The 22,640-nt window shown below is 33.1% G+C and overlaps 2 protein-coding genes across 2 annotated transcripts; both read left to right on the forward strand.

Moving 5' to 3' along the window:
* The first annotated feature begins 1,667 nt into the window (after positions 1–1,667).
* Positions 1,668–8,939, forward strand: pnp4a (purine nucleoside phosphorylase 4a). Its single transcript, XM_056468070.1, has 6 exons — positions 1,668–1,754; positions 2,344–2,507; positions 3,302–3,405; positions 5,554–5,729; positions 5,825–6,015; positions 7,898–8,939. The coding sequence occupies exons 1-6, from the start codon at positions 1,732–1,734 to the stop codon at positions 8,113–8,115; spliced, it is 876 nt and encodes a 291-aa protein (XP_056324045.1). The 5' UTR covers positions 1,668–1,731; the 3' UTR covers positions 8,116–8,939.
* A 670-nt stretch (positions 8,940–9,609) lies between these two features.
* On the forward strand, positions 9,610–21,603 carry c11h20orf96 (chromosome 11 C20orf96 homolog). The gene is made up of 10 exons (XM_056468618.1): positions 9,610–9,711; positions 9,870–9,990; positions 10,098–10,210; positions 10,295–10,453; positions 12,601–12,700; positions 13,383–13,540; positions 13,711–13,812; positions 13,907–13,993; positions 15,638–15,756; positions 21,475–21,603. The coding sequence occupies exons 1-10, from the start codon at positions 9,676–9,678 to the stop codon at positions 21,533–21,535; spliced, it is 1,056 nt and encodes a 351-aa protein (XP_056324593.1). The 5' UTR covers positions 9,610–9,675; the 3' UTR covers positions 21,536–21,603.
* Positions 21,604–22,640: the final 1,037 nt, after the last annotated feature.

A 22,640-nucleotide genomic window follows, 5' to 3' on the forward strand; every position in this document is an offset into this window, starting at 1 on the left:
GATAGCGATAGCGCTACCCACTGTGCCACCGCGTCGCCCAAAATTATAATATATAAAATATTATTATATATAATTCATTATTTTGTCATATTTTAAAGGGCTAAATATTGTTTTATTTAATACTTGCTAATGAATAAGCTCCCTAATTTCTCTGTATATTGATTTTCATTGGTCAATTACTTAGTTTTGCAGTCACATATTCTTGCATAATTACCATGAAATTGTACAGTACAAATGATTCAAGCAACAGATTTGCTTTCTTTGTCACTTTGGTCTCCTTTTTCTTACATCATTTCTTAAATCAATATTCCCAGTGCATGTATGAATACATGTGGCAAATGTCCATATAGAAAGCAGTAGACAAATGTACAGTCTCTTGAACACTGTGTCCAAACTGCTACAGTAGATTGATATACTTGATTTATTTAGCCATAATGACTGGCTACCTGTTTGTTATGTAATGTAAGTTGATTTGATGGCTGCATTTTAAGTCATTTATGTCATGGTGTAGTTCCTGTTACTAAGAATGGAGAAACTTAGCGGTGTATCCATCTCCAATTCCAGGACAAATGTCAAGTGAATGAAACACTGGGTTAAGCACTGTGTGAAATGCGTTACTTTTAACAACAGACATGTCAAGTAGCATTGTACCACTCACAAATCTTTTGATCCACATCTAAAAGTGGAAAATTGCTTACAATCAGATAAATCTTGTGAGGTCCCCAAATTAAATTTTTGTTGGTCCCGTGCTTTGGATTTGGGTTGGAGTCTGTACCCCTGGTAATGGGCCTCACATGTCACCCATCCTGTGGCAGAACTCGAGCTCAAACTATTGACAAATCTCACTGATTAATGCATCTGTAGAAGTTTTGGGACAAATATTACAAAAAATATATATTAATTGCCTTTTAGCATTCATTAAAAATAGAAAATAATCACAACTAGAGCTAGAGGTTGAGCTGAAAATGAATGTTTATTCAGTTTTGATCCTATTATTCTTCTGTAATGTGATTAAACTTTTGAAATTGCAATGTTCTTACATGAAAAAAAGCATTTATACTATGTAACACTGTTTTTTTTTTTGACATAAGTGCAATATATTTTTCTGAAAAGCTTATTTATACACATTTTAGGATGTAAATTATGATCTATTTGTGCATTCAAATAAAAAAATCCAAAACAATCACATTTTAGCATTTATAATAAAATAAATACAACTTTAAATTGAACTTTTAATGTGTTTATTTTGTTTTATATTTACTATTTAAAGGAAAATAATAGAGCCCAAAATCAAAGTTTGGAGGAAGAAAGCATACATAGTAACTCTCTAATAAACACTAATAATAAATCTCTATTATTATCTCTGTCAAAAAAAAATCTCATCTTCTGATGTGATTATAAAACTTCGAAATATTATGTTATGTCACAGATTTATTTATTTATTTATTTAGCAAGTATCTGAGTACAATATTTCTTGTGTGCTGGGTTTTAAAAGCTTACTTCCTCCAGATATGCCTGCAAATTTAGTTCGCCTCTGTTATTATACTCTGACACACCTACAAGATACGTGGCATTTGATTTGACAAGACTAACTATAACAGTGAGTTGTAACCAATCAGAGCGTTTGTGTGTGTTAGAGAGCCTTACTTAAATGGAAAGAGCTGCTCTCTCATTCACAGACTGCTCAAATCCAGTATCACTCTTCTGTTGTAAACTTTCTCGAACATCAGCATGCATAGTAAAGACCAAATCTGGTAAGTTATACGTTCTTTCCATCTTAGGGTTTAAAGAATAGACTACTTAATAATACTAATAATAATACTAATAATAAGATTGATAGTTCAATCAAAAATGAAAACTTTTCTCTCTGTTTATGTTTCCTCAAGTGGTTCCAAACCTTTACAAGTTTCTTTATTCTGTTAAACACAAAAGAAGTTACTTTGAAGAATGTTGAAAACCTGTAGCAATTTACATCTACAGTAGGAAAAAACAAATGCTATGTGGAAGTCAATGGTTACAGGTCTACAGTTTTCATCAAAATATATTTGTGTGTGTGTGTGTGTGTTCAGCAGAAGAAAGAACATTAAACTGGTTTAGAACATGAGTAAATGATGACAAATGGTTAACTATCTCTTTGATAAAGTTGAATTGTGTCATGAAACATGATTCTGATCAAGCTTTTTGAAATGTAAATGTTATCACAGAAAATGAATATTAGTTGTATCTAATGGCACAATGCAGTCAGTCTTTGAGTAATTGATTCTTTAAACTCTACTATTTCCTCTAATGTATACAAATAGAGACACAGGCTTTCAGTTATTTTTTTTTTCCTCTTGTCACCAGCCATGAGGACTACCAGAGGGCGGCAGACTGGCTTCTGTCCCAGACACAGCACAGACCTAAAGTAGCCATCATTTGTGGTTCTGGACTGGGCATGTTGGCGGATGGGCTCAAGTGCCAGGACTCGTTCAAATATTCTGACATCCCTGGCTTTCCTCAAAGCACAGGTGAGAGACAGGTTACAGCATCTGACAATATGTTTCCTCCAGGGTTTTTCTTCGTTGGCTAAAATGACAAAGTAGACATTTTAGTAAAGTACTTACTAATAAAAATTCATTATGTTAACATGTTAATTTATGTTATCTATAATGTTACATGCTACCAAACTTACAAGCATGTGCTGTTGTTTTTTGGCCAATTTAGTATTAAGTATAGAAGAAAATAGGATTAATTTGACATTATTGTAACGTTGAAGCTGTAGTTTTCAACTATTATTTGTTAAAAATTGACAATTTATTAAAAAAAAAATATTTTCTCTATTATATATTGTAAACCACGCCCCTCTTGCCATTAGTTTGCTATAAAGGAATGACGCATAAATAGAAAGTCCTGCCCCCTACTAAATATTCTGTTTGAGTTGGAAGTATCAACATACTGAAATAAACATCTCAACAACTTCCAGTTCACAAGGACTTTAATACAAGCTCTCTTGGGAACCAAATATGGTTCTGCTATCGCATCTTTTTGGGGATCTTTGTTTTAAAGTGATTTAGGACTGTTTTAGATATGCTGGGTTGATTACTACTGTGAAGTAGACCAGTTCCTACATGACTTGTCATATTCATAAACAGTGAGAAGAAGCTTAGGCTACAGTGTCCTTCTGCAAGAAGCGTGTCGTTTAGTTTATTAAATTCTTGAATGTCAAATGTTATATACTGTTGCTTGGGTGGAAAAATAATAATAAACTTTTTAATATTTGGTGATATATAAATAATGCTTGTGTTTGTATGTATTGAAACAGTGAAGGGTCATGCTGGACGGCTGGTTTTCGGGGAGCTCAAAGGGAAGACCTGTGTGTGCATGCAGGGCCGATTCCACATGTATGAGGGACACTCACTAAGCAAGGTTTGCCCAAGTTTTTTTCAAGCTTTGCCATTAATTATATGCTATTGTTTAAAAGCTTGGGGCTGGTAAGATATTGGTGAGTGTCTTATGTTCACCAAGGTTGCGATTATTTAATTAGACATTTTTTTAACAGCCAGTTTTGTTTATCAACACAGAATTCAATTAATTAATTTGTACCTGCTTGGTCTAGAGATAATTTGAAATTTAGCCCAGAAGGATTGAAAATCAAAGTGAAGTATAAGAAATTTATGGCATAATTAACATAATAATGTAAATTACAACCAGTCCCATGTCAATGGTCACAAAAAGCCACAGTTCCTAAAAAGCTATATATATATATATATATATATATATATATATATATATATATATATATATATATATATATATATATATATATATATATAGCTGCCCCAAATGTTTTTAAAATGTTTTAGACATAGTGCCAAAGACATACTGAATTTTTTAACTGTATGCCAGTGTATTCATAAAGTAAAGCAATTTTGACTAAATAAAAAATGGCCGCCCCTACAAATGGCTGACAAATGAAGATTGCATATTACTTGAATAAGTATGATAAGAGACAAGTGTTCTGATTTTCTGCCAAATTGTTTTATAACTATCAACAAAAAGAGACGTAATTTGTATTTCTCCTGACCACTTGATTGTGCTGTGCCAAAACTGTGCAGTTGATCTCAGGTCATGGTTGTCATAATAACACACACCATCTTAATATGCTAATTAAGCACTGTGATACTGTTATTTTGACCTCATTCTTCGCTTCAGAGCGGGTGCAGCCATTTAAATCATTTTGGCTCGAAACTTCTGGTCTCATTCACTTCCGTTAATGTTTGGACGTTAAAAACAGCTTGTTTTGCTGCTTGATGTTACAAACGGATATTTTCTTATTATATTCTTCTACTTTGTATATGAATTATTCTACTTTACAAACAAGTGTGTTCATGACAGAGCAAGTAGTTTGACCGTTTCTGCTTCGGACACATAGCCGGCCGAAATGTTGCAGCATTTTTTATGACACTGTATAACAATAATTAATATTTTTACAGTACTTTGGCGGTTGGGTTTAGGGTTGAGGTAATTTAATAACTTAATAATTAACATAAATAATACTGTTTTTATGTTACTGTGACGTTGGGTTTAGGGTTGGACTGGGGGTAGAAATTAATAAAATATAATAAATGGTCAATTTAATAAATAATATAAATAATTCTCGTTAACTTCTGTCAGCAAATGTATACGATCTAGCAACAGCCGAAAAAAAACAGGGCACTTCTGCATTAAAGAATAAGGTAAATACTCTCACATCTCATTTGGCAAGCTAAAAATTATCTCGTAAAATTTTTGGTGAATATCAGAACAAAACAATGTAGGAGTTTGAAAAAATATTTTATTCAAAAAATAAAAATTAAAACTACTTAAAAATGACTAATTAACAAACAACTATCGAGAAACTATGTCATATATGCAGCGCAATTATATGTATAATAAATGATTAAAGCTGAATTTTAAGTATAGTCATTACTTCGAAAGAAAGAAAGAAAGAAAGAAAGAAAGAAAGAAAGAAAGAAAGAAAGAAAGAAAGAAAGAAAGAAAGAAAGAAAGAAAGAAAGAAAGAAAGAAAGAAAGAAAGAAAGAAAGAAAGAAAGAAAGAAAGAAAGAAAGAAATTTTAGAATTTTGTGAAATTTTAGCATATTTTCAATTCGATTGGAGGCTTTATTTGGTTAATGGTCTTTAATTGCTTAATGTTCTTGCGAAGTCTTGACAGTTTTGCCATGTGTCATAAACAGAATCATATTACATAACAGAATTATCCTGCATTCCAAACATAACACTGTTCCATTCATGCTGTGTCATGCTGCAATCCAAAAAGGATGATAGAATAATTCCTTTTTCTTTTTGGATGCCCTTGTAGGATATTCACTCCGTCTTGGTCACGCTGATTTGAGTCACATGCTGAATCCCAAAGCACAATTCGACATTCAATGAATCTTTTGTGTAGTTTACATAACGCAGGGTTAGATTAAACTGGCGTATTAGTGAAATATCTGTACAGTACAGCTGCAAGAAATGTGCTTGATGTTGAAAATGGATTAACAATTACCAGAATTTGTTCTTGTGTTCCTCAGGTCACATTTCCAGTAAGAGTGTTCAAGCTCTTAGGTGTCGACACTCTGATTGTTACTAACGCTGCGGGGTCATTAGCGGACAGTTATAATTGCGGTGATATTATGATCATACGTGACCACATTAACTTCCCTGGACTCGCTGGACTGAATCCTCTCAATGGGCCTAATGATGAAAAGTGAGTATCAATGTACGATGAAATGAGTTAGGAAAGCGTTCATTCATTACAATCACCAGTACAAGAAATGTAATCAATTACCCGTTGCTGTCAAGGTTTGGGCCACGATTTCCACCCATGTCTGGGGTTTACGACAGAGGCCTGCGGAAGATGGCGCTGGACATCTGTAAGAGCATGGGTGTCTCTCAGTATGTTCAAGAGGGCGTCTATTGTATGGTGGGGGGACCCAATTTTGAGAGCATCGCTGAAGCCCGACTGCTGCACAGACTGGGAGTGGATGCAGTTGGTAAGCTTCAGTCTCAGTAATTCATTTAGGAATTGAATATTTAAGGGGCTAGAATTCAGAAAACGTTGTTATTAGCGTCACTGATGGCCGTTAAATGAACTGCAGATTAAAACTTAATGTTAAATGGATAGTTCACCCCAAAATTTGTATTTACTCCTTATTTAGTCTCCCTCAAGTGGTTTCTAAGCCCTATCATTCTCTTCTGTTTAACATGAAGTTATTTTGAAAAAATGTTAGAAACCGGTAAACACTGACTTCCATAGTGGAAAAAAAAACTATAGAGGTCGGGTTTTCTACAGGATTTCAGCATTTTTAAAAATATTTTTATTTGCATTGAACAGAAAAAGAAACACAAACAGGTTTGTGATGAGTGTATGATGATAGAATTTTTTTGGGGTGAACTATTTCTTTAAGTGCAAGAGATTGAATGCGATTCAAGACCCCTAATTATAATAGTTATTTAAAAATATTAATATTCAAATAATTCTAATTATTAAATAATAATAATAATGAATAAAATATTAAATAATATGTATTTTTAAAACTTGCCTTAAAAACTGAACAGACTTTGGGCCCTTTCAAGATGTTCAGATGCCTGTAACTTAGATTTATGATGTAATATACAGCAACTGTTTCACTTAAATTGTTATTTAAGCTAAATTTAAATGCTGTCATCATTTAAAGGAAATAAAAGTGTTTTATATTACTCCAAGTGTTCAGAAGCTATGCAGTAGACAAAATTTTAGTTGCTTTTATTGTTGAATTGCATTGCCCCTCCAGAATTCTTACTCATTTTCACTTGCTTTATTTCAAGGAAATGTTAGTTCTGTAATTTTATTTTAATGAAATATAAGAAAGAAAAGCAATACAGATTTATTTCTTCAGCTTTCTTTGTCATATTTATCAAGGGTGCCAATAATTTTGTCCACAACAATCAATACTGCACTGTAAAACCCAAAAAGTTTAGATAACTCAAATCATTTGAGGAAACCGATTGCAACAAACCATTTAAGTTCTAAAACGAATCCTAATGAGTACTGTGTACTTAATCCATTTCAGTAAATCAAGCAATGTGAGCACAGTACAAGCCAATAAATGAAGAGAACTCAAACCAACTGAGTACTGTAAACCTCAATAAGTTAAGGCAACTCAAACCGTTTGAAGAAACTGATTGCTACAAACCATTTGAGTTAAAAAACTAATCTATATGAGTACTGTAAACTTACTCCATTTAAATTGAAGTAATGAGGTATTTGATTAACTGATTACCTTCAACACTGAGTTCAAAACTCTTTTCAAATAAGTATAATTAACTTTCAGTCAATTTTGAGTTAACTACACTCATTTCATTTAATAAAGTTGACTGTTGGGTTTTACAGTGTGGAAAAAACTATACATTTGATCATGGCCTACATAAAGGCAATTCCCTGATGTGCTATGATAATTTTCACAGATTTGTCTTATTTAAGATACACACAGAACAAAATGTCAACTCTAAAATTTAGGAAAAAAGTTAACATGAAATGTATTAACTATATTGTTATATTACACTGCACTGTGGCTTGGTGCCACACAATTGATCTGTGAACAGATTTAAGTGGATTTAACTTAAAAGAATTAAGTTGTCACAAAATAACTTCAATAGTTGTGTTGTTTCGGCATATTTTAAATAAGTAGCTTGAACAAACAGCAAACAAAAGGTTTTTGAGTGTAGAAAATGGGAATCTACCACAGTTTTTAATAGTCAAGCAAGTACCAGGCCCGATACAACACACATTGTTATCTTTAATGCTAAAAATAAGGTGGATATAAAGAAGTCATATTGTTGTATTGCCTCAATTATTAATTAAATAACTAATTTCTATATAATTTGCCTTTAAAGGAATGAGTACAGCACCGGAAGTGTTGGTTGCCAGTCACTGTGGCATAAGAGTCTTCGGTCTCTCTCTCATCACTAACAAAGTGGTCAAAAGCTATGAGGACAATGAGACTGTCAATCACGAAGCTGTGCTGGAAGTGAGCAAAATGCGTTCAGAGACGCTGCAGGCTCTCGTCACGGAGCTCATCAGCCGCATGGACATCAACAACAACACAGCATGATGACATCAGCAGCACTGCACCTGCCAGTCAAAACCTCATCCACAAGAACCTGCAGCTACACCGTGATCATCTTTTCAATACTTCATGTTTCAATAGCACACGCCTTTAAATATTTAAGATTTTACTATTTATGAGATCTCAAAAATGATCTGATGGTGCCTTAACAACAAGCTTATTATTCTTTTGGTGCTGATCTTTTTTGTTTGTAAAAGTTTGTGAATGCATCTGTATATACATGATTGCGTAATGTTAAGATCTTTTAATATGCAGTAAAATGTTTTATGAGCTGATATTCCTATTAAAGTTTTCCAATGTTGATATTTTGATGATAAACTTGGATATTTGAATCTTATGCTATTTATAATATGTATTTTTTTTCTCTTTGCATTGCATTTTGTATAATCTTCTCTTGTATAAAACAAAAAGCATAATCTGATCTATAATTCAAGAATGTCAGCAAAAAATGTGTATTTTGAAAAGTATATTTTACATATACAGTGTATATTAATAACTATTATGCAAATCACGGTTACTTCTTAATTTAACATAACAAATGTTATTTAAAGCATAAAATAAAAATTGGTCAAAATAAAATGCCATGTTTTCAGACATGTTCTTGTGTACTTTTAGACAACACAATGGCAATGTTTCGAAATATATGGTGGAGAACCCTGATTTTTAATCACCTCGAATGCTTGTTATTTTGACCAACAGTGATTTCTATGTGGAAAAATGCCTTAAATGTATTATTATTATTTTGTATTTGAAATTTGTAAGAAAAGTGATGAGATCTTTATAGAATAAAACAAACTGTATTCAAACACTCTTGTGGTCTCTTACTGGGGGGATCCGTCCCCCTCACTTTTAGAGACAGACCATTTAGAAACAGGTGATTAATAATTATATGAACATATGATCTCATACAGCCGTCCCCCCCACTTTTAAAATGTCCGCTACGCCCCTGCCTAAATATAAATCTAAATGTAACAACAACTTGTGTTTTACACGATTTATACAATCACATATCATTTTTAAAGAATAGAAGTTTATCTATATAATTATATGGTAGATAATGAAAATTGGCATTTCTGTGTGGAGTTCGCATGTCCTCCCCGTGTGCGCGTGGGTTTCCTCCGGGTTCTCCGGTTTCCCCCCAAGTCCAGAGACATGGGCTGAATTGGGAAAGCTAAAATGTCCGTAGTGTTTGTGTGTGAATAAGAGTGTATGGATGTTTCCCGGTGATTGGTTGCAGCTGGAAGGGCATGCGTTGCGTTAAACAGATGCTGGATAAGTTTGACGATGCATTCCGCTGTGGCGACCCCTGGTTAATAAAGGGACTAAGCCGAAAAGAAAATGAATAATGAAAAAAGAAAAAAGAACCGTAAATTTCCATCAATTTCCTCACGCGCATGCTCAGTGTGTCCACTAGATGGCGCCAGAGTGTTTCGCAGTCTGTGTTTTCGGTTGCTATGATAAAACTTGCGGAATGCTGGGATTGTTTGGTCTCTCCATGAGTTTTCTTGTCGACAAACGTACTCAGCATGTAAAGAAAACTTCATAATGATTGGTCGAGATATGTTGAGTCTTCATTCTGTGGTATGACAAAATGTTTACGTTATATGTTGTAATGATAATATAGTATTCGGGCATGTTGTGAAGGTTTGCAGGACATCTTGTTTAGTCTTAATGTATTTAGTTTAGTAAAAAAGGAGCCTGACTAAACACTTTTTTCAATTGAAATGCTTTTATCCCAGGATTACAGAAAATGGGAGCGAAATACAAGTTCCAAACACCTGCTTTGGGCAGCTCCTCTTCATAAACAAGACATATCATCTAAAAAAGGAGGAATAAGACCATCTCCAACTGTAAAACCAGGTATAAACATGGCTAAAAATCACTATATAATCACTAAATAATGCTTTTACTATCCCAAGGCACACCTATCCTAATGCACTATTGTGTCATTTCTACTTTATAAACAGGGAAATTTCAAAACACTGTCCACAATGATTTCACAACACTCCCCAAACTCCTTACAAGAAGGACAACAGAAAGAGTTGAACATGAAAGGAAAGATAGTATCAAAACCCTGATGGTGTGTACTATAAAGAAGACTTTTATAGTTCACTTGTGTTTAGTTTGGTATATATACCATGTCAACAGCTGCAGTCTGTTGTAGTTACTCATCAGGTCCAGGAAAGAAGCAGTAAAGGATCTGGAGGAGCATTGTGAACAGCTTCAAGAGAGAAACCTGCAGGTGGCCAGAAGCATTGTGGATACAGACAGAAACTCAGTCTACAAAGCCAATGAACTGCTCATCCATAGTCAACAAATGAGGGTGAGCTAGGCTGTATTACATTTTTTAGATTTCAGTGAGCAGTGGGGTGCACTCTTGTTGTAAACTCTGACATCCCTTGATCATCAAGACACAAAGAGGATGTGTTTATTGAAATCTGAGAGATTTCTGCACCTCCCAATTTATAAATATCTGCGCATTCAACTCCAGTGGTTTCAGCCCAAGATTATAAAGTGTTGTAAATATTTTGTGTGCCACAGATTAAAAAAACAACAACTTTGGCATGGATTTCCAACATGAGAGAATGATGAAACGTTTATCTTATTTTGATGCAAATTAGAGCTGCACAATATATCGTTTTAGCATCGATATCACAAAGTGCATATCCGCAATAGTCACATCGCACAATCTGCAATGTTCAGCTATGATTATAGTTAACCAGGAGAAACAGGACACATGAGAATTGTGTAGTTAATGCAGAGTTTAACTAAAATGGAGTGGGTTTTTTCATTTGCACATGTTTTTTTAAGGCCTGATTGCATTCAAAGTGTTCAGGCACAAGAAATGTAACCATTTGTAACTTTAATAAAGAATAATTTTGACTTATTTATGCAGTAAAGACTTTTGCAGTGTTATTTTACATTTGATTTTTGAAATTCTGCATCTGACTACTATTTAATTCCCCCAAAAACCATAAAACACTGTTTATTTCACTGTTATCTTTGGGTGTAATTAGTTAATTTTTGACATTTCTGTGAACCATTCACCTCCCTACAGAATTAGTTCAATCAATCTAAATGAGAAAAAAAATTCTAAATAGCACTTAAAGTAATCTGGTGAAATAGTTTAAACAGTATATTTCAATATTTATAGCAGAAAAACTAAATATCGAATTAAATCTTTTCCAATATCTTGCAGCCCTGATGCAAATCTTTAATGTGCTTCGATGTAGTCACACATTTTTTTTATGTTCTTGCATCTTGAAAATACACACACAGATGTGAGTTCATATTTATTTGGGTCTTGGTTGGCTTGTTGTTCATTTATTAAATGCAAGGATACAAGACCCTAAAGAAAAAAAAGTATGTTAATGTATGATTCCCATCAACAACATTAATAAATGTTTGTTGGATATCTGAAATAAATTATTTCAGATTAAGACCTTTAACTAAGAAGTACTTGTTTTCTTTTTTTTTTATTTTGGCGCACTCAAAGCATTTGCATCTCTTTATAAAACTGGGATCAGTTCATTTCTTTGGTTCTCAAAAATTTGGGATGAACAGAATTTCAAAGGAGATTTTATAAAATATGTATTTTTAATCTGAAGATTTATAAAATAAATTAGATTAAAGAATGAATGCAGCATAGGCTCATTCTGAAAACGTACGCCTGTATAAATTTCTGGAGATTGCGAATTATGTAACCAGAGCCACGTACAGTATGGCAGCATTTCGTGTTTAAAACGAAAGCTACGGGGCGGTATGATGCCGTTCCTTTTCTCGCTTACCAGCTGACTGATTACCTCCATATGGACAGCTTTCCTGCTGTTACCAGTTTGTCTGGTAGCTCGGCACGTACGTCGGTGGACTTGAGATGCAGAGAGGAGTTGACCGCGACAACAAGGTTCAAGTCCTGTGAAAACTGGTTCCAGAAAGGAGGTAAGACAAAAACAGAAGCTAAAAAATTAAATAAACAAGTAAATAACGGTGAGAATGTGGTAAAATCTGAAACGTGGTAAAAATCAGGGGGCTTTTTTTTCGTAATTGCTTTTTAAAATACTGATGTTGGGTTTAGGGAAGGGGATGGGCGGGTCAATCGGTGCTTCTTAAAATGCTATCAGTTGGGTTTAGGGAAGGGGGTGGCTGGGGATATCGGTCAGTTAAACAGTCAGAAAGTCAGTCAGTCGTCAATGGCCACTGGTGGATTTACGTGGCCCTCGCGAGAGAAATTTGAGATCTGAAAAAGTGTACATAGCAGCCTCTGGGGGATTCCCAAAAACAAAAACTGCAAAAAAAACATACCTCCTGAGACATATTTTGCTGTCTCCAGAAATGTGTATAGGCGTACGTAATCAGAATGAGCCTGGGTTGAATGAATGTCATGCGGCTTGGAAACGTGAGGGTGGGTAAATGATGTCAGAATTTCCATTAATGGATAAACTAACCTTTTAACTCCTCTGTTCTCTCTAGAGATCAATGACAGCTTTGAAAAGATGGGATGACCGTCTTATTAAAAGTGCCAAAGCAGACTTGACTGCTACAGAGGAAATGTCACACACACATCTCAGTGGTTAGTGGTGTATACTTCATCAGTTATGTTTAACTTTTGACATTATTATTATTTTTAATACCTGGTTCATACACTGCATGACTTAAAGTGATCAGAAACTCCTTTATAATTAATTTGCTGGCTACATTTATTTGATGTGTATTATTAGATTTGAAAAAAACAGTATTATATATTTATAGTTTTGTAAATGTTGTTTATTCCTGTGTATTCCTCCAAATCAAAAATTTCAGAATAATTTTTCAGTCGTCAGTGTCACAGTAAATGCATAATATTTTTGTTCAAGCTATGAAATGTTTTAGAATTATTTAATGTACGATTAAAAAACAACTAAAACAAAATAAACAACAAAAACATTTTTATCTGAGATTTTGTAATTCACTTTTGTTAAAATTAATGAATCATTGTTGAATAAAAGAATTATTTTCTTTTGGGGAAAAACCTTTTGCTCCGAACATTTGTTTGGTTTTTGTACATTCATTACAAGCAGAGGTACATAAAAATCTAGCATACAGAAACATTTCCTGTAGAACGAGGCCCTCTTCTGTTCTATTACTATAATGTCTCTGTGTCTACAATTTACAATTGGGTTTACTCATTTTAGCCTTATAGTATAGCAGCTGCAATGGTGAAGCTTACATAAACTGCATCATCAAATTTCAACTGACTTCTCTTATAAGTGCAGGTTTGCAGAAGCAGTGGAATGTTGTAAAAGCAGAGGTGATAAAAGCTCAGAAGGAGCTGCGTTTCCTGAAAACATACAGAGATATGGAGTTCCCAGTCAAGGTCTTGCTGATTGCAGACATGGAAAGAAAGCTGGACCAATTGAAAAAGCTGCAGCAGGTAAAATATGAGCAGGAATTAATTTCTGAATGAACTGATGCTAACTGATGAGTGAAGACTAAAAAGTAATCAAAATGATATCCAGGAAAATACTTTATTTATTAAAAAAAAAAGCTCTCATAAGTACTCCTCAGTACTATTTGAATATACTTTTTCTCTGTGATTGTCAGAATGAGCAAGAAGATGTGGCTCTACTGTTTGAGAAAGAGATGGAAAGTTTGGAGAGATGCCAAAAGCAAAGAGAACAGGAAGTGCTGTCAGCCATTGCTGAGGTAAAAAGATCAGTTTTTAGATTTACTGTATTTTATATGAAGACAATTCTAGTAAAAAGCATTATAAAACCTGTCCTTGTGGTTTGATTTTCAGAAACATGCATCCCACATCCCTCCTATTGTCGAACTAATGACCTCACAGAACTACAAAATGAAAGAACAGATTAATCTGCACAGAAAGGTAATAATTTCATTTTATACAATTTTTAAATGTAGTTTTTGATTACTAAATTTATTTTAATTTAATTATATTAAATATTATAACATATCTATCTATCTATCTATCTATCTATCTATCTATCTATCTATCTATCTATCTATCTATCTATCTATCTATCTATCTATCTATCTCTATATATATCTATCTCTCTCTCTCTCTCTCTCTCTCTCTCTCTATATATATATATATATATATATATATATATATATATATATATATATATATATATATATATATATATATATATATATATATAAGTGTGTATATTATATTTGAATCAGGTTCTTGAATGTGATTAGCTGATAGCCATGCGATTTTCTGCAAATAACAGCACTCGTCCAGCCTCTTAACTTTTCACCCTTGTGTATTACTTCGCCCACATACAGCGACAAGCACCATTAGTCTACAGTTTGACAAATATTGTTGCTGTTGAACAACATAATGTACTTTTAAGATTTTTTTAGTTGAGAATGTAGTTGTTTAGATTGCAACTATGCAGTTCATTTATAAGGATAGTGCCTATTTTAAAATATTTTTAATTTTTGAGAGACAGCCATTAGCCTGTCATTGAGCTGAGCAAAGACGATTGAAGCGATTCATCCACAAGATGGCGACAGAGACCACATAATAAGCCCTTAGAGGATTAAAAACAGCACAATTTCTAACTACAGCTTATTAAATCATTATTAAAGTGGTAAATGTCTTTCTGAGTCAATCTCTATTTTTTGTATGTTGTAGTACTGTATTTATACCATAAAATTGTAGTGTATTGAGTGTGAGATGCAATTCACATATCGATAATGGGTGTATTTTGTGTTGGCCACTCTTTGGCTTTTTCGGGGATCATTATTGTGATCTCCCGATTGCAACAAAGAAATATTGGGAAAATCTCTGTAGACTGATGGCATTTCATGCCTTATAATCTTAAAATCTGAGCAAAATCACCTGTTTTGTCATCATTTTAGACATTACGCTAGAAAATCATTAAACACTAGCTCTAAAGGGACGTTGGTGAATCAGTAATGGCTTCTGCTGTTCTGATGTCAGCTTCAGATGTGAATGAATGGTGGAAGAAAGTAGTTCCTCATACAAAAAGGATTTTGATAATCTCCATGTTTGGTTTTCTTTTTTATATACACGATTATGCCGTCGAACTGTTGCATAAACACAATATCACATTTGTAGCAGTGTGATGTGGCTGTCATCACTCATGGGACACTAAGGCACTCGACCCACCAGTGCCGATAAACAGCCACATCGCACTGCTACTCGTGTGATATCGCTCATATATATAATAACAATTGTACCATTATACATTTAGAACATATTTACAGCTTTACATATAAATAGCTGGAAAAAAGTAAGAGACTCTGGACGTCCTGGATTTATTAGGTGTTTATTGAGTAAAAAAAAATCTATATTTGTTATTTTATGTCCAAATTTCAAATAAAATATATTGTCATTTAGAATTTTTTTTTAAGAATACATAAAGAATAACATTATTTTTTAAAAAGTACAATCAAGAATTAAGGGACTAAGCTGAAAAGAAAATGAATGAATGAATGAATGAATGAATGAATGAATCAAGAATTTTTTTTTCTCGAGGTGATAATGGAAATGGAGCAGAAAAATGAAGATCTAATGAAAAGTATTCAGAAGCTGCAACTATCAAGACCAAACATCAAGCGAGAGATCTTTCCAGATGTTTTCCTGAAATCAGATAAGTAAGTGGATGAGGACATTGAGTTATTCGTTCAAACAGCTTCTTTATTACTCAAAATACTTATATCTTCAACGAAACATAAGAACACTGTTGAAGTCGCAGAGAAAAGTTCTCACAAAATTGTCCACTTGAAAGGAAGTTCAACAAACCCCTCGAAATGTCTAACAGTGTTAGTATGACCCGACCCCTCCCATAAACAGATATAGAACAGCAACACTTAGAGGACTTCACTTTCAAGAGCCTTCTCAAACACACTGACAGCACACAGCCCATGATAGTTTAACATCCAGTATGGCTCATTTTATGCATTAAGAAGCCATGTAAAAGGATAGCTCAGACAAAAATGAAAATTCTGGCATTGTTTACTTACATAATTCTTGTCTTTCAAATTTCCAATTAGACGGGTGCTCAACCTATAGACTACAAGGCATTTATTTTTATCAAACAGCCATCAGTGTGATATTGTGGTATTTTTATATTTATAGCATTTTGATAGCGCACACACACACACAGTATGTTAATGGGATCGTTCTTGCAAAAAAATGAAAATTCTGTCATAATTTACTCATCCTCCACTTACTGTTTTGAGTTTCCTATGGGCTTCCGAAGTATTTCTTTAACACAGGCTCATTGGAAATATATGCTTCAGCCTACATTTTTGTGAAACCGCAAAAAATAACGTGGTTAAACATACATTTGACTGCAGTTTAGGTAAAATGAATGTCATAGGGCAGTATGTTTTGTTCTTTTTCACACTAATAATATTTACAGGGGTGTCTGTGATTTTTAATCATCTGTCAATCCCCATATGGACAACGTTTCTGGTGTTGTGAACAAGAGAGATAAAAACAATGTAAATTCAAGGTAAAACTATAAGGGAGACGTCCAAAATATGTACTGTTGGTATGCCTCCAAGAACAGGGTTGTGGATCAAGCATTTTTTTTTGAAATGCAGCAGTTTTCCAGAAAATTCGTGGTCTAGAAGCTTTCTGTCTTGTCATCACAACACTGATTCACCCAAAACAAAGGCCATGTGGACACAATCAACCCTTGATAAGCCATGATTTTACATCATGATCGTAGGTGGCAATATATACTTTTTACGCTGGTCTGTAACTTAGCATTTAACCAGACGAAGTAGACAGCACACGTTAAATATGAGTATACATACAAATTCGCATTTACCTACAAAAATGACTGTAAAAGCCTATGAAAACTTAAGGTGAGTGAAATTAGTTAAACTGACTTTAACTATGTAAAAACAACAAAACCACTTTTTATTTTATTACTTTATTTTTTTTCCTGGGATGGCCTTCATGAGAGACCACCTGTGCAATGATTCAGTGTATTTTAATCTTTGAGCTGTTGTGCACACACAATTTATATATAAATATACAAGTTTTTTTAAACACACAGTATTTTTTTAATTTAAGTCACAGAACCCATTGTCTGGGTCTAGGAGTAATAAATATATATATATTAAAGACATTTGTCTGCAGTATAATTTTTTACAGCAGATCAACACAAAGTCTTGCCGCAATTTTTAAGAAAAGCCGCAGCAAGTCATTTTAGCCGCAAAATTCAGAAAAAAGTCCTGTGAAATGGGACTGCTAAGTATCATAGTTCAAATTTTAGAAAAAAATTAACAACGCCCCCTAGGGGATTTTTCATCAGAAATGCATAACGAAACATACCTAGAGTAACGTATTTTACATTTTGCAAAAACGTATGCTGAGGCACTTATTTTCAGTGAGCCTAGGCTGTAAAATTTTTTTGGTACAGTTACATAACACAATATACATCACAAAATTATTAGATGATAAAAGAATTATTTAGATAAAGATTTTATGTCATTTTATAATGCATTTTCCTGGTCTACAAATCATGTTTTAATATACACTTTTTATATCCTTGTTATACAAAAAATTGGGAACCCAGCTTCATTTGTTTGAGAAATGGTTAAGGATTTAAAAAAAAGTTTTCTTATTTCTTTTCTTGTTTTTTGTTTGTTTTGTTTTTTTTTTTGTTTTTTTTGAGCAACACTTTCATTAACCCAAGTAGCTTTATTGGACATCTGACAGAAAATCAGATAAGCTAGAGGAAGAGGTACCTTATCTACTTTGAAACAAAGGCTTGGTTTGGAAAAAGGATTGGGCTGATGAAGATGGTGTTATATTACACAGTTTTGGAAAAGACTCTAAAGGCCATCTTAAAGATAAATGAAGAACAAGAGAATGCTGTACATTCATGGAATCCCTGGCGCCCATGAAAGGTTAATGAAGGTTTCACATTTCCCAACAGTCTGTTCCAAAACAGCATGTCATTTTCCTCTCCATGACAATCGGTCATATCTCCAAAACAATTGGACACTTTATTCCAAGGCCCTGCGAGTGCAAGCACAACCTCTTGCCACCCATGGGAGTTGTTACAGTTAAGATTTATTCATATGGACTTTTGGTTCTTAAGTGTTTTGGCCTTGGGGACAAAGAACATGGAAAACAAGCAAAAACATTTAGCGTGTTCGCATATCATGTCACACTGAGCACCAAATTATAAAGGTTTCCATTAAATGGGGATAATGATAAACAGATCTGGGATTTCCTGCTCTGCTCGTGACAGAGACATGGCTTTAGTATCTGCAGATGTCCAGAGCCCCAGCAGAGAAACTTTTCATGTTTCCTGTCTTAAACAAACTGTCTCAGGCTGTGGTGAACATGTTTATGGCCATATATATATATATATATGCCCAAATATATCACTTGCAATTTACTTATGTATTTGTATAAAACATAATTTTTGTTTTATTTTTGAAAATACAGATAATTTTTCTTTAAAGTTTTACATAACATGTTGTCATTTAGGTCATTTTATATAATGTTTATATTCCTTGTTTAGACAACACATTACAAATGTTTCATCCTTAGAATAGTTAGGAATTCAGTATTGATTTTTAATGATAAGCAATATATATATATATATATATATATATATATATATATATATATATATATATATATATATATATATATATATATATATATATATATATATATATATATATATATATATATATATATATATATATATATATATATATATATTCTTACCAAGTAAAAAAAAATTTTAAATCTCTAAATGAAAATATTTTTATTTAAAATTTTGAAGAAATATTATCAGACCATTATAAAAATAAATATTCACATTTTTCTCGAACCCATACCTAATAAATCTAGAAAAATCTTGATTCTTTTCCATATATAGTGTGTGGGACTAACTGATGAACTGATTCATGTAATCAGTCAACCAATTTAAAAAATATAGGACTAATAATTAGATTGTATTTTGCTTTAATACTAAATATTACAACTAATGTCTAACTCTGTCCTGGAGGGCCTGTGTCCTGCAAAGTTTAGCTTCAACCTTAACTAGAAATGCCTGAATCAGCTAATCAGGCATTTACTAGGTATACAAGAAACTTACTTGCAGGTGTGTTGAAGCAAGTTGAAGCTAAACTCTGCAGGACACCAGCCCTCCAGGGCCGAGTTTGGGCACCCTTGGTCTAACTGAATACTTTTTGGATATTATGGCTTACAGTTATTTTATTGTAAAATACAAAAAGCTAAATATTCATCATATCTTGAGGCATTCACTATTTAAGAATTCTAAAAATCTTAAATTAAACCTGTAAGACTTTAGCCATGTAATATTAATAAACAGAAAAAAAATTGTAATATGTCTAAAATGTTTATTTAGATTTCATTTGATTTTATGTTAACATGTCAAACATTTAACATCCCAATTGCATATTGTTCACAGTTTACAACAAATCTAAATTCTCTGTTGGTAACATGACATTAAGTTAACAATTAATCATTTAACTTGAATCATCAGTTAACATTAAGGGCTCTATGTTTTAAGGATAGAAAAATATGCGGATGGTCAAACAGGGTTGTGCGTATTCTGTTAATCAGTGTTTTGAGCATGCATTAAACCAATCAGCGTCTCATCTCCCATTCCCTTTAAAAGTTCACACCATGTCGCATTTGCTATTTACATGGTGGACTATGCTAGCGAGAAAACAGTTAAACAGACCATCTGCAGCCTCGCACGAGCCTCCTCCATTCGGCCTCTTTACTTTCTCTTTACTTTACTTTTTAATCTTTACTTTACTTCTTTACTTTTGTGGATAAGAAAACGGTGTTGTACTCACTCCAGTGAAGACATTCATTACCCTACATATTTAATTTAATTTGTTAAGCGCAAAGATTTGTTTCAAAACTATTTCTAAATTCAGTTCTAATTGCCAGCAAATGAATAAATGAGCAATAATAACGAAGTGTGGTCAAAACACTGAGATATATCCAAACACGTTCTATTCTTATGCCCCATATGGTGAAGCATACGTCTCCAAAACCCGACAGGTGGACGAATCTAAACTTGTTTTTATTTAAAACAATATAAATATGCATATAACAACGCTGCTTATAATAATAACAGTATACAAATTCAAATTATCATGAATAAACTGAAAAAAGCCCCCCAATATGAAGAAGGCATGGAGGTAGTAGTTTTTATATTTATGTAGAAAATAATAATTTTTGTAACATTTTAATCCTTTCATTTTTGTAAAGATATTTGTGTATTGCTGTACATCCCGTGTGTATTAAGCAATGTGTAAGCATTTGGACCTGCATAGGCGCATAACTCTGCGCTGGATTTTAATCCCGCGATAAGTTGGTCAATGACGCAATCTATTTCAGTTGTTTAAAATAGCAACTCGCCAACAAAGCACCTTAACACACCTCTATTTTAGACCAGCAAAGTGGCACAAATGAATTAGCTATATACACAACGTGGCTCAACACGTGAAAATTAGGGTTGCGCTGGTCTGAAAATAGCATCAAATCGCTCCAAACACGTCTTGCACCTTTTTGCACCGGGTGTATGATAAGGGTCTTAATCATTTAAGTGTTTGTTTATTAATAATTATTGATTTGATTTAGATTTTTCAATAAAATGATTGGTTTTTAAATAACTTATAGATTTTATTGATTTTTTCAATAAAGTTATTGATTATTGATTGTTATTACTTTTTGTATTTGGCCCAATATCATCAAGCACATGTAATATGTTTTTGTCAAAAGTAATAAAAAGTCAGATTACATTATCTTAAATGTGCAATCTAGATTGTTATATATGTATATGTGTATATATATATATATATATATATATATATATATATATATATATATATATATATATATATATATATATATATATATATATATATATATATATATATATATATATATATATATAATGTAGTTGTATTTTATTTTACTGTTTGTGTACTTAGACTGTACTTTTAAGTATTTGGTTTTAAAACAACATGGGTTTATTTTACATTCCTGTTTTTCATGTGCAAATCTATTATTATAGTATTAAAATACTATATCTCTAAATTTACCTCTAAACCTAACTGTTCTGGCGTTGCATGTACATATTAAGTGCATGTACTGGACTTAATGGTGTTCTAAATAATGCTAATGTAATTTATACTCCATAAAATGACTTATATATGGCATAACAAGTTCAGAAAGTCCATATAAGAATATGAGTATGAGTAAGTGATGACAGAACTTTCATTTTTGGTTGAACTGTCCCTTTAAGGTTGTATAAGCTGTATACAGTAACTGTCACTGTGATGTCTATATTTTAGGTGTACTCCAGATATGGGCGTCCATCTCAATATACCTCATGAGGATTTACTCCCTGTGTAGCCCTGTGCTGAAAGCATTACCTTTTTGAGTCTTTCCTTCAGCTGCTATATATTACAGATGGAAATCAATGGAACCACTTCATTAAATCATTTTACTGAGTCAAACAATTTTACAGATCATCTTTTCTTTATTTGTCTTTGCTTTCAGTTTGTTTTATTGACTTGATCTTCAATTTCATTTCTATAAGCACAATCATTGACTCTAGTGCAGCTACCATGATTTACTGATGTGTCTTCAGACATGCTAATGCATACTGTGTGTATTTTAGTGTCACATAAACTAAGCTGTGGATGTTACATCACCATGTTCATTTTGTAGCATTACGTGTGTAAATAGCAGACATTTTATATCAATATGGAGTAATCTCAATGTAGGGACACAAACTTTTACGATTTTGAAAAGAAATTTCCTCCTGATTGTTGAAAGGGCCATGAAACCCCCCTCTTTTAGTTCAAGTCTACCCTAATTTTTTCATAAATATGTTTCATGGTGGGTGTGGAGAGCTGCCAGCAGAGGGAGGAGTGGCTGACAGAGCAGGGGAAAAGATGGGGAAAACAACTGTCTGTTGGCTCACAAAGTGAGAAAAAACCATGAGGAGACGCAAGATTTTATAGTTTACATAGTTAAAATGCAAAGAAATAAACAGTAAGTCATGTATTGCCCCGTACTTATGTTATTTGTTCATAAACTTCATATACACATAACTACAATTTGTTATATCATTATAAAGATAATCATGTTTAAACTGTATAAATGAAAAGACCTCTCTCCTCCTCAATACCCAGGTCTAAATGCAGACACAGTGCATACCAGTGCAGCAGGTCTCTTTCTGGAGGATTTTAAACATAGGCAAACACAGCAGCACAAATATAGGTGATATGTCTGAATGGTAACAAACTCAACTGATAAAAGACAAAGTCAGCCATTATCCAGTTCTTGTATAGCTCTCGACAAAAATGCTTGCTGCAAACCAAGTTTGCTGTATCGGCCTGGACAGTATCACAGTGAAAAACATGCAACAAGCCCCGTGAATCATGGAAACAAACATACAACCCGTGCCGGACGCGGACACCGTCTTACCCAGTCATTGAGTCTCACAGCTTGG

Source organism: Danio aesculapii, chromosome 11 (assembly GCF_903798145.1).
Source record: "Danio aesculapii chromosome 11, fDanAes4.1, whole genome shotgun sequence".
NCBI lineage: Eukaryota > Metazoa > Chordata > Actinopteri > Cypriniformes > Danionidae > Danio > Danio aesculapii.

Coding starts and splice junctions, on each gene's coding strand:
- pnp4a (XM_056468070.1), top strand. CDS start 1,732: ATGCATAGTAAAGACCAAATCTG. Junction 2,508..3,301: donor TGGCTTTCCTCAAAGCACAG/GTGAGAGACAGG, acceptor GTATTGAAACAG/TGAAGGGTCATGCTGGACGG. Junction 5,730..5,824: donor AATGGGCCTAATGATGAAAA/GTGAGTATCAAT, acceptor GTTGCTGTCAAG/GTTTGGGCCACGATTTCCAC.
- c11h20orf96 (XM_056468618.1), top strand. CDS start 9,676: ATGATTGGTCGAGATATGTTGAGTCTTCATTCTGTG. Junction 9,712..9,869: donor TGTTGAGTCTTCATTCTGTG/GTATGACAAAAT, acceptor CTTTTATCCCAG/GATTACAGAAAATGGGAGCG. Junction 13,541..13,710: donor AATTGAAAAAGCTGCAGCAG/GTAAAATATGAG, acceptor TGTGATTGTCAG/AATGAGCAAGAAGATGTGGC.